Source organism: Symphalangus syndactylus, chromosome 21 (assembly GCF_028878055.3).
Source record: "Symphalangus syndactylus isolate Jambi chromosome 21, NHGRI_mSymSyn1-v2.1_pri, whole genome shotgun sequence".
NCBI lineage: Eukaryota > Metazoa > Chordata > Mammalia > Primates > Hylobatidae > Symphalangus > Symphalangus syndactylus.
This window is the reverse complement of record NC_072443.2, coordinates 74,527,466-74,544,102: the sequence shown is the minus strand read 5'-3', so window position 1 is coordinate 74,544,102 and position 16,637 is coordinate 74,527,466. Positions and strand designations below refer to the sequence as shown.

The following is a 16,637-nucleotide window of genomic DNA, read 5'->3' as shown; positions in this document are numbered from 1 at the left end:
CTCCCTTTCTCCAGTGTTTATCTTAGAAGATAAATAAAAGGCACCCTCTGGTCAAAATCATGAGAGGGGCTGGGTGTAGTGGCTTGGCCGGGTGCAGTGGCTCATGCCTGCAATCCCAGCACTTTGGGAGGCTGAGGCGGGTGGATCTCTTGAGGTCAGGAGTTTGGGACCAGCCTGACCAACATGGTGAAACCCCATGTCTACTAAAAATACAAAAATTAGCCAGGTATGGTGCGAGAGTCTACACCCCCAGCTACTTGGGAGGCTGAGGCAGGAGAATCACTTGAATCAGGTAGGCAGAGGTTGCAGTGAGCTGAGATCGCACCACTGCACTCCAACCTTGGCGACAAGAGTGAAAATCCGTCTCAAGAAAAAGAAAAGTCATGAAGGGATTTCAGACCAACGGTCTGTATTTGAGGAAAGAAATCACAGCTTAAAGGAAGATACAAGGAAGCTAAGTATGCTTCCCATTTTCTATTATTTGGACAATCTTGGTGTCCACATAGGGTAGGACTATGCCATATATGTGTGTGTGTGTGTGTGTGTGTGTGTGTGTGTATAAAATACATGCATGTGTATGTACACATACACTTGTAATTTTCATATTAAAACAAAAATGTATTCTGCCCAAGCCAAAATTTTCACTCTTGGAGATTAAAAAAAAAAAAAAGAGCTTTATTTGTCTTGCAATACAGTTAAGAGTATGGAACTAGAATGTTTTCTGAAGTGATCATTATATAAGCATAATAATAATCATTAATGAGTATTTATTATTGTCTATGTGGCACCTACTAGAAGCTACGAGTTTGAACACTATGTTGTTTTTAGATAAAATCTATGCCGCTAGTGATGAAAGGGAAATAGTTGTAAGGTGAAAATGAAACTATAAATTAGGTCTTCCAGATTTCTTCCTGCTCTACACCCATCTTGAATCAATAGTTGTGCCCTTTGGTATCAAAAGAAGGACGTAGAGAGTGACTGAAGAATAATATCTGGGATTACTTTGCAATTGCAAAAGTAAATAGATAAAATATTAAAAGAGGAGCAGCATAAATAACATTAACAAAGAGATAATCAAGAAGTTACAACACGAGGAGAATATCTTAAGGTTACAAATCTTATCTTAAAAAAATACAGTGTCAAAAATTTAAAACTGACACAGAAAATCATGGTGGAATCAAGCCGTATTTTGAAAGTGAACTGTTTAAAATATTGTAATCACAAGAAATTTCCTTAACCCTAAGATGAAGTAAAAAAAAAGTGTTGTTGGTTTTAGAATAATTTGCTGCAGATGATTACACTTTATTTAATGAAATGAATGTGTTGAATATTTAAGCCACTTTGTTGAAATCTATAATCAATATTTAGTTAGATTCCACTCACTTTTATAGACTTAAAGAACTAAAAGAAGTCACCTCTGCCCTGTCCCACCCCACTATTATAATGGTTCCTAAATATCTGAGGCCACTGTCAAACTTTAGCAAAAAAAAAAAGAAAAATACTATAAGGAAAAGCAGAGGGACCATTAGGAGACATGGTACTTATATTTCAGTAGCTTTGGGAGTCATTTATTCATTCCTTTTCAATCAACAGATATTTCCTGAGTGCCGTGTATGTTTGAGGTCTTCTTCTTGTCAGCAAGTAATGGACAGAGCCCTTCCATTGTGGGGCTCACAAGAATGAAGTGAACCAAGTCAGATTGCCTTGGTTAGCATTCTGGTACTGCCACTTCTAGCTGTGTTGTATTTGGCAAGCTGCTTAACTTTGCTGAATCTCAGTGTCTGCATCTGTAAAATGGGACCAGCAACACCCACCTCAGAGAGTTGTCAGAAGGGGTCAGGGAAACTACGTTTGTGAAGCACTTAGCCCAGTGCCTGGCTCGGTATCAAAATTCAGTAAGCAATAAAGTCAGCTGTATTTGTAATGAAGAACTCTCAGTTCACCTCTCCAATTTTATCACATGGAGGGCAGTCACTTAATAGCAGAAACAAAAGCAAAAACTGCTGTCTGGATCCCACATCTTTCCATTGTTGAGAAACAGTTGGGTTATTCTGTTAACATATCCGTCACTCAGACTTCCAATTCTGTGAGTTTCAGGCTTTATAAAAACTGGCTGTTCTAATTCTGTTTATTTCATTGGGGGTTTCCTGATACACCCTCTAGGTAGGAAATTTGCTCACCGTTTCTGTATCATGGAGGACATAAATGAGGAGGGAGGGGCTGGTCACAGCACGCCCCACAGGCAGACAAAGCAAACTCCTTCCTGCCCCAGGTACTCAGGAAAGGAGGAATGTGTCCCAGCATGTACAAAAATGCTGAGAAGTGTGCACCTGCCATGTGCTAGGAGGACCCTCCCAGGGGCATGAAAGACCCAGGGAAAGCCTTGGACAAAAAGGATCAAACTGTCTTTTAAATCTTGATGAATTGAAAGTAGATGCCACCTAAAGGCTTCACACTAGGCCAGGAAAGGAAAGACATCAGGAGAGGCTTGGCTTTTTAATGGCAACTCATAGTACCTACAGGTTAATCATTTAACTGCAAATTCTCCTGGAAATGACTAAATTTCAGACAGTCACAGCTGCAGTGTATGACTGTACATCAATGACTCACACGGTGGGGGATCCCCCTGCTATTATTACCTGAAGCCAAACAAAATCACTATGTTATTGATTTATTCTTTTTTCATTTTGAAAGATTACATGTGATGTATCTTCTGGAATTTCACAGAATTATAGGCTTCTATAAAGCCCAATTGATCTACCTTCTTTCCATCAAATGTTTATGTGACTGAGACAAAATCTCTGCCCTCAAGGAGGGTACAGGCTGTCGAAGTGACAGTCATATAACAAATACGCACAGTTAACACCAACAGTGCCAGCTGGCATAAACTAAATGCTCAGCTGGAGCACTAAGATGTTGTTGCATCTATTATCTTATGGAGTCTTCCCAACAACCACATGGGGCAGTACTATTTTAGTCTCACTGTGCAGAAGAGAAAACTGAGGTTCAGAGAGGTTAAAGTAAATTGACCAAGGTCACACAGCTAAATAGGGGCAGATATTGATACATAAACACAGCTAGGCTCCAAGATCCCCAGTGTGTAACCACAGCATGTCATCCTGCCTTTCTTATCCGGGAAGAGTGCTACATGGGCATCTGTTATGTTTTTAACAAAAAAAAAGAAAAACAGAAAAAAAGAGTAATTCTTATTTCTTCCTCAAATAAAAAAGAAAGCAATTACAGCAGCCATTTGTGGATAGGACTGAGTCCCTTTAATTTTTTTTTTTTTTTTGTACGAGATAGGGTCTTGGTCTGTCACCTAGGCTGGAGTACAGTGGCATGATCACGGCTCACTGCAGCAGCCTCGACTTGTTGGGCTCAAGTGATCCTCTGATCTGGACCTTCTGAGTAGCTGGGACAACAGGTACATGCTACCACACCTGACTATACTTCTGTTCATTTCATTGGGGGTATTACATTGGAGGCTAATTTTTTAATTTCTTGTAGGGATGGGGTCTCCCTATGTTGCCCAGGCTGGTCTTGAACTCCTGGGCTCAAGGAATCCTCCCGCCTTGGCCTCCTAAAGTGCTGGGATTATAGGCATGAGCCACCACGCCCAGCCTGAGTCCCTTTAATTTTTCTTAGTGATTCTCAATTTGTGGTGATTTTTGCACCCCTCCCACTCCTCCCAACCATTAACTTCAGGACACGTGGTGATGCTTGGAGACATTTTTGGTTAACACAGCAGAAGGGGGGATGCTACTAGCATCTAGAGAGTAGAGACCAGGCATGCTGCCAAAATCTTACAGTGCACAGAATATGATGCCCTCCACAACAGAGAACTATATAGCCCCAAATGTCTATGGTACTGAGATTGGGAAACCCTGACTTAGAGGATAATATTTGGTGATATACCTAGGCTTTGGTAGGTGAAACGTGCTGATGAAGGATATAACAATTTTTACTCCGAAACAGTTAATTCTGGAGTTCTATTTCTTTCAACTATGCCTGTTCACATTGCTTTACATATGCAAATGCTACCCACTAGAGGGGCTTACAATTGACCAGACTAGAAGAGTCAGCTGTGCTGAACTAAAATCTCAGAAAAGTACCCAAATGGTATACGCTGTGGTAGTGAATGTTTTTTTCAGATGTGATCTCATAACCTTACAAATAAAACACCATATCTTGGCCAGGCATGGTGGCTCACACCTGTAATTCCAGCACTTTGGGAGGCCAGGGTGTGGATTGCCTAAAGTCAGGGGTTCGAGACCAGCCTGACCAATGGTGAAACCCCATCTCTGCTAAAAATACAAAAATTAGCCAGGCGTGGTGGCGTGCACCTGTAGTCCCAGCTACTCAGGAGGCTGAGGCAGGAAAATTGCTTGAACACAGGAGGCAGAGGTTGCAGTAAGCTGAGATCGCGCCACTGCACTCCAGCCTGGGCGACAGAGTGACACTCCGTCTCAAAAAAACAAAACAGAAAAAAAACCCATATCTTAAATGCAAGGAGTAAAACTCTTGAGTATTTTCAAAAAAGTTTAGATGAAGAAGTTCTGGGTAATGGGAAATGTATAACATAAAAACCAGACCACCTAAAAGGATGTCATCTCACCCAAGTTTCCTCTGTGGCCGAATCTCTAACCTTCCAGGGCTGATGTAATGACTTCCTGTTAAGACTCTCATTAGTGTGCTCAGTGATGTATTTGATGCCACCAGGGCTGAGCTACTGCTCTGGGCACCTGTATAACTGTTATGGATATTTACAACTGGTATCCCTTCTTGTGGTTTTGTACCTAGTCTGGTTATTAAATATTTTCAATAAAATACCTAATTTTGAATACATTCTTTCTTTCCAGACAGATTGGCAGGTACTTGATGGCAGGGATTGTGGCTTTTTCCTTAAATGGGACAAAGAATATAAACTACTCATTCAGGGCCCCTGTAAATGCAATGGGCTTAATATATATTTTTTTTTTTTTTGGTGGAGGGGAGCATAAAATCAGGTACATTGCGCTCTGTAGTTAGAAATGTAAAGATAGATTAATTTGACAACTTTAGCTTATCACTGAAGCCTTGCTACCAAAAAAAAAAAAAAAAAAGTCCCAAACCAGCCAATCAGTGCTCACAAGTATACAATAAAGAAACTTTGGACAAGCACAATGGCTTATAATCCCAGCACTTTGGGAGGCTGAGGTGGGAGGATCACTTGAGGCCATGAGTTTAAGACCAGCTTGGGCAATAGAGTGAGACCCTGTCTCCATTACAGAATTTTAAAAATTAGTGGGACACGATGGCGCATGCCTATAGTCCTAGCTAATTGAGAGGCTGAGGTGGGAGGATTGCTTGAACTGAGGAGTTTGAGGCTGCAGTGAACTATCATTATGACTCTGCACTCTAGCCTGGGCAACAGAGTTAGAAGCTGTGTCTTTAAAAAAAAAAAAAAGAAAGAAAGAAAGAAAATAAATCTTTACTTTTTATGCCTCTTCATAGAACTATTTTTTACAGTGCTTTATGTACTAATTGCTTTTCTCTGCATTCAGACTAGTCAATCCTATTTATGAGCTATCTTTCATTTTCCTTCATGTGCCAACAGTTCAACCATGTGGTAAATGCTTAGACATGTAAAGGAATAGAAAAAACAATGGACGGTCAGGCACGGTGGCTCACACCTGTAATCCCAGCACTTTAAGAGGCCGAGGCGGGTGGATCACAAGGTCAAGAGATCGAAACCATCCTGGCCAACATGGTGAAACCCTGTCTCTACTGAAAATACAAAAATTAGCCGGGCGTGGTGGGACGTGCCTATACTCCCAGCTACTTGGGAGGCTGAGGCAGGAGAATCACTTGAACTTGGGAAGCAGAGGTTGCGGTGAGCCAAGATCGGGCCAATGCACTCCAGCCTGGTGACAGAGCGAGACCCCGTCTCAAAACAAAAAAAAAGAAAAAGCAATGGACATCTGATGGTTCTGCCTGTCTGGCAGCCACTTCCTTTTCTTCTAGTAGCATCTTCCATTTCTACACGGAACTCTGTAAGCTCTAGCTACAGTGGTGGGCAGTGGTGCCATCTTGGCTCACTGTAACTTCCGCCTCCTGGGTTCAAGCAATTCTCCTGCCTCAGCCTCCCAAGTAGCTGGGATTATGGTCACCCGCCACGATGTCTGGCTAATTTTTGTACTTTTATTTTTATTTTATTTATTTTTTTAGACAGAGTCTCGCTCTGTCACCCAGGCTAGCGTGCAATGGTGTGATCCTGGCTCACTGCAACCTCCACCTCCCGGGTTCAAGCAATTGTTCTGCCTCAGCCTCCTGCGTAGCTGAGATTACACGCATCCACCACCACATTCGGCTAATTTTTTGTATTTTTAATAGAGACGGGATTTCACTATGTTGGCCAGGCTGGTCTCCAACTCCTGAACACAGGTGATCTACCCACCTCAGCCTCCCAAAGTGCTGGGATTATAAGCATGAGCCACCACGCCTGGCCTAATTTTTTTATTTTTAGTAGAGATGGGGTTTCACCATGTTGGCCAGGCTGGTCTGGTACTCCAGACCTCAAGTGATCCACCTACCTTGGCTTCCCAAAGTGCTGGGATTACAGGCTGAGCCACTGCAACCGGCCTCCTGCTGGTTTTATAACATGCCTATCTCCTTCCCATCGGCATACCCTGTTCTTTGATGAGAAAAAGCCATACTGTTCTTTATGAGCTTTCTGTCCTTCAGGTCTCAGGTTAAACATCACCTTCCTCAGAGAGGCTTTCCCAGAACACACCAAATGTCCCCTCCCTGCATCCCATTACTGTCCCTCCATCTCATTTGTTTACATCAAAGATAATTAAAAATTTCTAATTATGTCTTTATTTCTTTGCTTACTTGTTTCTCACCAACCATCCCTCCAAAGACTTCAAAGGAAATAAATACAGTGTGACAGAAACTACTGATCTCCCCCAGGATCTACTTTTCCTTATTTTTAGTAATAGAACATCTTGAGTTACGCCAGGTGCGGTGGCTCACGCCTGTAATCCCAGCACTTTAGGAGGTTGAGGCGGGCAGATCACGAGGTCAGGGGTTCGAGACCAGCCTGGCCAACACGGTGAAACCCCATCTCTGCTAAAAATACAAAAATTAGCTGGGCGTGGTGGCGGGCACCTGTAGTCCCAGCTACTCAGGACGCTGAGGCAGAAGAATGGCTTGAACCTGGGAGGTGGAGGTTGCAGTGAGCCAAGATCACACCACTGCGCTCCAGCCTGGGCGACAGAGTGACACTCCAGCTCGAAAAAAAAAATAAAAAATAAAAAATAAAAAAAGAACATCTTGAGTTAAAGCTTTGCCCAGGGCCACCCACCTAGAGACAATACCTCCCAGCTGCCCTTGCACTCAGAGTTGGTACTTTGCAAATGACAGAGGAGCCTGCCTAGGCCTCCCTCTTTCCATCTTCTTAACCAATACTCAACCAATTTTCTAAAAGTTCCATGTTTTACGAGAACTGCTTAAAATTCTAATTGCGATCAACTATGGGAGGGGAAGAGAAAGACCATGCTGTACAATACACTTTCTATAAATTAAAGTACGGTGTGGAGGGGAAAATAACCCACTCAGTGAAACAACACACTAGCTCGTTGGGTCCTCACAATGATCTGTGAGGTGGACAGCAGACAAGAGTTATCTCAAATTGATAGCTGAAAAAAATGAAGGCCCAGAAAGGTTGAGTGACAGCTCTGAGTCAGCCAGCTGGTAAGTGGAAATGCAGAACTGGTTCTTATTTCAAATCCATGCTGTAGGATGGGAGTTCTCCTCCCACTGACTCTGCAGAAGGTTTTAGGAATCAGATTGATTACTGGTGTGGTTAAAGATTAGATACACACTTTATAAACAGGATGGACCAGTCTCTGGTTGACATTCTACAATCCAATTATTTTCTTCCATACCATGCTTTATTTGGCATTAATGTAGAAAGAGAACAACCCATGTTCTCTTCTCCTACAGTTAATCTCATCTGGAATTTCAGCAACGTCAGAAGTAGCTTCTAATCTAGGTCCAAGGTGGTATGGTCATGTTGGAAAGAAGAGCTTAGAAATGCTCAAGATAGGGTCGGGCACGGTGGCTCACGCCTGTAATCCCAGCACTTTGGGAGGTCGAGGCGGGCGGATCACGAGGTCAGGAGATCGAGACCATCCTGGCTAAAACGGTGAAACCCCGTCTCTACTAAAAATACAAAAAATTAGCTGGGCGTGGTGGCGGGCGGCTGTAGTCCCAGCTACTCGGGAGGCTGAGGCAGGAGAATGGCGTGAACCCGGGAGGTGGAGCTTGCAGTGAGCCGAGATTGCGCCGCTGCACTCCAGCCTGGGGGACAGAGCAAGACTCCGTCTCAAAAAAAAAAAAAAAAAAAAAAAAGAAATGCTCAAGACAGCTGTGGTTAAAAAAATAACCAAGTCACTGTCTTTAAATACAATAACCTTGTAGTTGTATGCGAAGAAAACAGGAAGACTTTCGTGCGTGTTACTTAATTCATTTGGCTTTAGGTATCTGGGGATTCCAATATATATTTAGAGAGAGAAACTGAAAGCTAAGAACCTTTTCCCACCTTCACATGCCCTGTGGTGATGAAGTTCACCTCAAGTCTTTCTTGGCATGATATAATGCAAAAAGATACTTATCTTGAAAAGCATTTTGTCCCACTATGGACACCTCGACAGTATGTCATTTTATCTCTGCCATCTGACACAGGCTCTGGTTTTCCCAGGGGAAGTATTTGCCGAAGGCATACAGATCTGTCATAACATAGACTAATACTTGGCTCAGTCTCTGACCCACTATCTGCTTCTTTATGAAGAACAGACATTTTTCCTTGAAATACTGAACAATAAATACTTAGAAGGAATACAAGGCTGCTTTTTTGTTTGTTTGTTTAAGTGAAACTTCATCAGTCTCTAAGTCTAAATGTCTTACCATTTGGAATTAAGTTGAATTCTGGTATGTTTTCACATTCTCTGAGTTTGCAACGACATATTCATACACAAAGGGAGGATTAAAAAGTAAAACTGCTTATTGTCTTAATTTTTAATACCCTGAATGTTTGTGGTTTGTAATTGTGGATTAAAAATTTTTCCTTTAATTTGCATCACACCTTCAGGCATGATGGTTAATGAATTAGGAGGTGAAAGAAGTGCTTACACATTTCCGAAAACAGAAGATTTGAGGGTGGAGGCCGGGTGTGGTGGCACACATCTCTATTCCCAGAACTTTGGGAGGCTCAGTTGGGTGGATCACCTGAGGTCAGGAGTTCGAGACCAGCCTGACCAACATGGTGAAACTCTGTCTCTGCTAAAAGTACAAAATTAGCCAGGCATGGTGGTGCATGCCTGTAATTCCAGCTACTTGGGAGGCTGAGGCAGGAGAATTGCTTGAACCCAGGAAGCAGGGGTTGCAGTGAGCCGAGCTGAGAACGTGCCATTACACTCCAGCCTGGGCAAGAAGAGTGAAACGCCATCTCAAAAAAAAAAAAAAAAGAAAGAAAATTTGAGAGTGGATTCTTAGTACACTAAAGCTGTGGGTTTGTAGCAATGTGTCCCTCTCTAACCAGTGATCCAAGAATATTTCCCATACTCTTTTATTGTCAGTCCTCTCACTACTACTAATGATGATGGTGTATCAGCTATGGTGCTCAATTTGTCCTCTAGGTCTTACAACCACCCTACACAGTTGGTGGCAATACCCTCATGCAGATGAGAAAACCACTTTTAAAGAGAGACTAAACAACATGCTCAAGGTGGCACAGTAAATAGACACCAGGGGCAGAGGTTGGGATGCCTCCCAAACTCTTTCCCTGCATCACTGTACTACCCTACACACTGGTTGAAAACAACTTGTTGGCACCCCAGACTGGCAAAAAAAGCCGTATAAATAAAAGACTTGAAGAGCATCTGCTGGATGCCCTGGGAGGTAAAACAAATACCTCCCCACCCTCAACATTCACAGGTGATAACTGATACAGAAAGGTCTGAAGGTCACTGCTGGGAGATCTTGGAAAAACTCCTTTTCAAAACAGCCTTTCGGCATCAGTCTACTTATTCTTACTACTTATTCTCAGTAAATTTCCCTCCTTCTGGCCTGCTTTTAAGCCACATAATTTTAACAACTCAGGATGTGGCTCAAGAGGCTGAGCACCTTAAGGCCTCTCATTATAGCCGTTGTTTCATTACAGTTTGCCAATTTGACCTTCATTCCTGCTGGTCTATTGGTAAACTTGCAGCCTGCACAGGTCCACACAAACAGCTGAAGCATGATCCTCCTTTAATAGAAGGCTGTGCTCATGGTCCTTTAAATTATGCATTCTTTCATTTGTGCAAACTAGGCCAGGAGAGGGACTTGTAGAACAGCCTCAATCCTTACATTGTCTAAACATAAAAAATAAATATATGGAAGCAAAATCCATTGTCAGATTTTAACAAAAGAAGAAAGGAAAAAATAAGCAATGGCACAGAGTAGACACCACTAAAAAAAAAAAAATGGAGAAAGAGAAGGCAAGAAAGTGATAACATGGGCCGGGCGTGGTGGCTCATGCCTATAATCCCAGCACTTTGGGAGGCCCTAGGCGGGTGGATTGCCTGAGGTCAGGAGTTCCAGACCAGCTTGGCCAGCATGGTGAAAACCTATATCTACTAAAAATTCAAAAATTAGCCAGGCATGGTGGCAGGCGCCTGTAATCTCAGCTTCTTGGGAGGCTGAGGCAGGAGAATCGCTTGAACCCAAGAGGCGGAGGTTGCAGTGAGCCAAGATCGTGCCATTGCACTCCAGCGTGGGCAACAGAGCAAAACCCCGTCTCAAAAAAAAAAAAAAAAAAGAAAGAAACAAAAAGAAAAAAAAAGTGGTAACACAAGATGGACTGTGTAGGGTCTTTTTAAAAATTGAGTGGCATGTTTTGGAAATGAAATAGAAAAACTGCAAATCCAAAAAAGGAAGTAGCTTCTGACCCTTTTCTAGACTCTGGAATGAACAAGCAAACCTGATTATGATCAGTGTCAAGAAATATTTGCCAATTTCTACCAAACTGTGAATGTAAAGAAAGGCCTGTGAGTCATAAGTACAGGAGAGGAAATTAACTGCAACATTTACTGTGCAGATTCTGATTCACCACTATTTTGGGACAAAGCCTGGTTGCTGTTAGCAGATGCATTTACATTCTACTGGAAGCTCAATCTTATCAAGCCACATTAGCTAATAAATTACTTGTGAATTGCCTTAAGTAATATTTTACATGGAAGATTCAGAAAAACCAGTAAGACTCCTAAGTGTTATTTCTTAAGTAAAATTCAGAAGAGAAATAAGTTAGCAAAAAAATCTCAATACAAGTGAGGTCTACCTTAAGAAAACACGATAGGCAGTATTTTGGTCTTGCAAAATAGATAAACTAGGGTAAAGTATTTGCTTTGACTGGGATTTTTTATTATGCTCTGCAAACTCTCTCCACTCCTGCAAATGGAAACAAGTATGATGTCCATCAAAAGTGAATTGGTTAAATAAATTATGTATTCCCACATCATGAAACACTAGGCAGCTTTAAAAAAGTGAAAAGAAATCGGTTTATAAGTGAGCTAGACAAATATGGCAAGGTACGAAACACTGCATATATTAGATTTCTCTGTCTTTGTAAATGCTTAGAATATACACTGACAATATCTAAATGAACTGGTACCATTTTTTTTAACAGTCGCTGGTTGTCATGGGGGAAAAATGGGGATTGCAGAAGACTTCCTCCCCTATTGCATTTTTTTGTAGTGTTTGCTGCCATTTTTTTTTCCTTGCCCTCATGAGTATTTCTTACTCTGGGTCAAAAAAAAAAGCTAACAATAAATAAAATTGATTTAAAAAAATATTTGAAAAAATTGGGTATCCTTCATTTCTAATATTATTGATTGGAAATTAGGTTTTAGAAGTCAATTTTGAAATACAAGCAGGAACAATAGTACTTATACTCCTCCTGGAAATTAATTATTCCTTAAATTGATCTTGGTCACAGAGCTTATAGAATGAAAATGTTAACAGTATGATTACAAACATGCTCTCTCACTGTCCTCTACTGCTTGTTGAATGATGTGCTGTTGTTTTCATTGATATATATATTTTTTTCTGACACAAGGTTTTGCTCTGTCACCCAGGCTGGAGTGCAGTGGCATGATCATAGTTCATTGCAGCCTCAACCTCCCAGGCTCAAGTGATCCTTCTACCTCAGCCTCCTGTATAACTGGGACTATAGGTATTTGCCACCACGCCTGGCTAATTTTTTTTAAGTTTTCTTTTTCTTTTTTTTGTAGAGATGGGGTCTTGTCACATTGCTCAGGCTGGTGTTGAACTCCTAGCCTTAAGCAGTCCTCCCATCTTGACCTCCAAAAGCACTGGGATTACAGGCATGAGCCACCACCCTTGGCCTTATCAATAATTTCTAGTAAGAAGCCTCAATGCCCTACTAGCCTGATCCAGGAAAGCTGGATCAGTATTGGAGGTGGGTGGTGGAGGGGATATGGCTTTCCCTAATCTACCCTTTTGTGTTATCTGTGTCAGTTTCACAACCATAAAATGGGGAAAACAGGGGAGTTTTATTTATTTTCATAACTCATGGAAGACTGTGCACTGATTGAAGCTGCATGGACACTTAGAAGATGAAGAGTACATATGATTATAGGGCTGCTTTATAAAGAGAATGGCTGTTTTTCTAACACACATTAAAGCAAGATACAGATGGAAATGATAGGAGTTATTTAAGGCTGTGATGTCGGGTTGTGATAATGCAGGTAGCTGATCATGGTCTGTTATTAGAGGCCATTGTTTTACTCCTGTGCTTTCAGTGATGGCAGGATAGCACAGGGAGAGCGGCAAAACCAACCAGGGCAGCATGAGTCAGTCTTGATGTCACTGTGATACCGAAGGAAGACAAGAGCAGCTGCATGGTGATCTATATGGATTCTTCAACTCTTATATGGGCAAAAACGTGTTGTACACTTCAGCTTGGATCAAGAGAAGCAGATTCAGCTGAGCAAAGCGGCTCATGCCTGTAATCCCAGCGCTTTGGGAGGCTAAGGTGGGAAGATCGCTTGAGCCCAGGAGTTCAAGACCAGCCTAGGAAAAATAGCCAGACTTTGTCTCTGCAAAAAACTTTCTAAAAATTATCTGCGCATGGTGGCATGTGCCTGTAGTCCAAGCTACTTGGGTGGCTGAGGTGGAAGGATTGCTTGAGGCAGGGAAGTCGAGGCTGCAGTGACCTGTGATCAGGCCACTGCACTCCAGTTGAGGGAACAAAGCGAGACTCCATCTCAAAAAATAATAATAATGAATTCTTTTTTTTGAGATGGAGTCTCACCCTGTTGCCCAGGCTGAAGTGCAGTGGCGTGATCTCGACTCACTGCAACCTCTGCCTCCCAGGTTCAAGCAATTTTCCTGCCTCAGCCTGCCACGTAGCTGGGACTACAGGCGCATGACGCTGTGCCCAGCTCATTTCTTGTATTTTAGTAGAGACGGGGTTTCACCTTGTTGCCCTGGCTGACCGCAAACTCCTGAGCTCAGGCAATCCACCCGACTCAGCCTCCCAAAGTGCCGGGATTACAGGCGTGAGCCACCGCACCCAGCTAATAATGAATTTTTTAAAAAAACAGCTTCATAATAAAATTTTAAACGGACATTAATGTTAGTTATTTAGCCCTGGAAATCCAAATCTGATAGATTGTGACCTTTTTCTTTTTTTTTTTTTTTTGAGATGGAGTCTCTCTCTGTTGCCCAGGCTGGAGTGCTGAAGTGCAGTGGCATGATCTTGTCTCACTGCAACCTCTGCCTCCCAGGTTCAAGCAACGCTCATGCCTCAGCCTCCCGAGTAGCTAGGATTACAGATGCCTGCCACTACACCTGGCTAATTTTTGTATTTTTAGTAGAGACGGGGTTACACCTTGTTGGCTAGGCTGGTCTCAAATTCCTGACCTCCTGATCCGCCCACCTTGGCCTCCCAAAGTGCTGGGATTACAGACAGGAGTCACCATGCCTGGCCTGTGACCCTTTAATAAATAGCACAGAACTGATTTTTCTCTACAAAAAGCGGACGTGTTCACTGCAGAAAATTGTGAAACAGAGACAATAGCAGCAGAAGAAAGACGACTTATACCTGCATCATTGAGAGATCACTAGCACCAAAAATTTTGGCTCAGGTCTTTATTATTCATTTATACGTATACCATCCAATTCAAATATGTATATGCATAAATGTACATATAAAATTTATAAAATAAATGGCATCATCCTGTTCATACTAACATAAAATAGAAACCTAATGGTGTGTGCTTGTGGCTCACGCCTATAATCCCAGCATTCTGGGAGGCCAAGGTGGGCGGATCACTTGAGGTCAGAAATTTGAGACTAGCCTGGCCAATATGGCAAAACCCTGTCTCTACTAAAAGTACAAAAATTAGCCGGGTGTCCTGGCGTGTGCCTGTAATCCCAGCTACTTGGGAGGCTGAGGAAGAAGACTCGCTTGAACCCAGAAGGCGGAGGTTGCAGTGAGCCACTATCACCCCACTGCACTCCAGCTTGGGCGACAAAGCAAGCGAGACTCCATCTCAAAAAAAAAAAAAAAAAAAAAAAAACCCCAACAACCTAATGGTGTGTGCTTGTCAACTATGTTGTGATTAACATCTTCTGAACAGTTCGAAGTTCTCCTAAAGTGATTCACACTTACCTTCCGAGGCTTCACCTTGTCTTGTATATCGTATTGGCCAATTCCCTTATAGCTGATTCCAAGCCACCAAGGAAGTCCTTGCTTATCCTAGAAGATGAAAAAGCATGAGAACCAAGACCTAGCTGTTAACTCTTCTAGAAGTGAATAAAATTTACCAATTTTACCTCTTTCTTTTTTTTTTTTTTTTTTGAGACGGAGTCTCATTCTGTCACCAGCTCGGAGTGCAGTGGCATGATCTTGGCTCACTGCAGTCTCTGCCTCTGGGTTTTAGCAATTCCGCTGCCTCAGCCTCCCTAGTAGCTGGGATTACAGGCGCGCACCACCATGCCTGGCTAATTTTTTGTATTTTAGTAGAGATGGGGTTTCACTATGTTGGCTAGGATGGTCTCGATCTCCTAACCTCATGATCCGCCCACCTCGGCCTCCCAAAGTGCTGGGATTATAGGTGTAAGCCCCCGCACCCGGCAATTTCACCTCTTAGCAAGTATCAGCAAGTCAAAACAAAGATGTCTTGATAAACAAAACATTTAAAAACCTAACTTGTTATTAAAACACCTACTTGGAGTTTCTTCAAATGAAATCTTTAAGCTGAAATTGTCCAGTATTGTTAATACCATCAAAAAGAGTAAAGCATTACTGTTTTGATTAAACAGTTGGAGCAAATAAAAAAAATGTAAGTAATTCAACTAAGAATTAATCCAGTAAAAAGCCAGTTATCCATTAAAAAAAAAAAAAAAAAGCTCTTTGTCTCTTAATTAATAACCAGTTATAAAAGGTTGGGGACGTTTCCAAAGAATTACAAAGATGAGAAAAGTGGTTCCAATTCCTGATGTTTATAAAACAATTAACAATGAACATGGGAATATCGAAAACCCTTTTGGAGAACTGCACAATTCAATGACAGGATGTTTGAATAATTGGTTTGAGGTACATATGGGGAGGTGAGTAACATTGTTTTCATAAATTTATCTTTTATGTTTTGCCAAAGCAAAGAATATACTGACACAGGAAAAGGAAAATTTAGGCTTAGACAGATACCTATATGCAAACCAGAGTCAGTAGAAATTAAAGTTAAATTGGAAGCCAGGCATGGTGGTTCATGCCTGTAATCCCAGCACTTTGGGAGCCCGAGGCAGGTGGATCACCTGAGGTCAGGAGTTCAAGACCAGCCTGGCCAACATGGTGAAACCCCATCTCCACTAAAAATACAAAAAATGAGCCAGGTATGGTGGTGTGTGCCTGTAATCCCAGCTACTCTGTGGGCTGAGGCAGGAGAATCGCACAAACCCAGGAGGCAGACATTGCAGCGAGCTGAGATCATGCCACTAAAACAAACAACAAAAAAAGTTAAATTGGTACTAATTTTTAGCACAGGTATTCTCATTATGTAAATTTTCTAATTCCCCATCATTTTCAATTGTATGGAGATATGAACATTATCATAACATGAAAACTCAATGAAGAACTGATCAATTATAAAATTATTTCTTTCACACAAGACACCCTTAACACTTTCATCTCATCATCTCAAAATATGTCAATCTCTCCCTGCTTATAAACATCTGAAAACACTTTTCATCATCTCAAAATATTTGTCAATCTCTCCCTGCTTATAAAACATCTCAAAATACAGTGTATGTAATACACTGATTGAAACATGGTATTGCAAATTCTGTAAAAATTTCAGCATTTTATGAAGCTGTTGAAATAACGCTGGAGACTGCATAATTTTCAAACCAAAGCACTCTCAAATGAAGATCTGGTAGTGCTAGAAAGGTGACCAACGGGACAAGAGACCAAACAGCAAGCAGAGGTGTTTCAAAAGAGAATGATCTGAACATCTTAGGATGAAGAGAGGTCTTGGAAAAACATTTTAACGCAGCAAGTATTTTGCAAAAATAATGTACTTTATAATTGG

At 41.7% G+C, this 16,637-nt stretch overlaps 1 protein-coding gene across 2 annotated transcripts in view; it reads right to left on the bottom strand.

Moving 5' to 3' along the window:
- FRMD4B (FERM domain containing 4B) overlaps positions 1-16,637 on the bottom strand; it is a 379,712-nt gene that overhangs the window by 31,369 nt on the left and 331,706 nt on the right. For both annotated transcript variants that reach the window (XM_055259748.2, XM_055259747.2), the window contains one exon: positions 14,720-14,806. In XM_055259748.2, the coding sequence (XP_055115723.2) occupies positions 14,720-14,806 (87 nt within the window). The remainder of the gene's footprint in view (positions 1-14,719; positions 14,807-16,637) is intronic.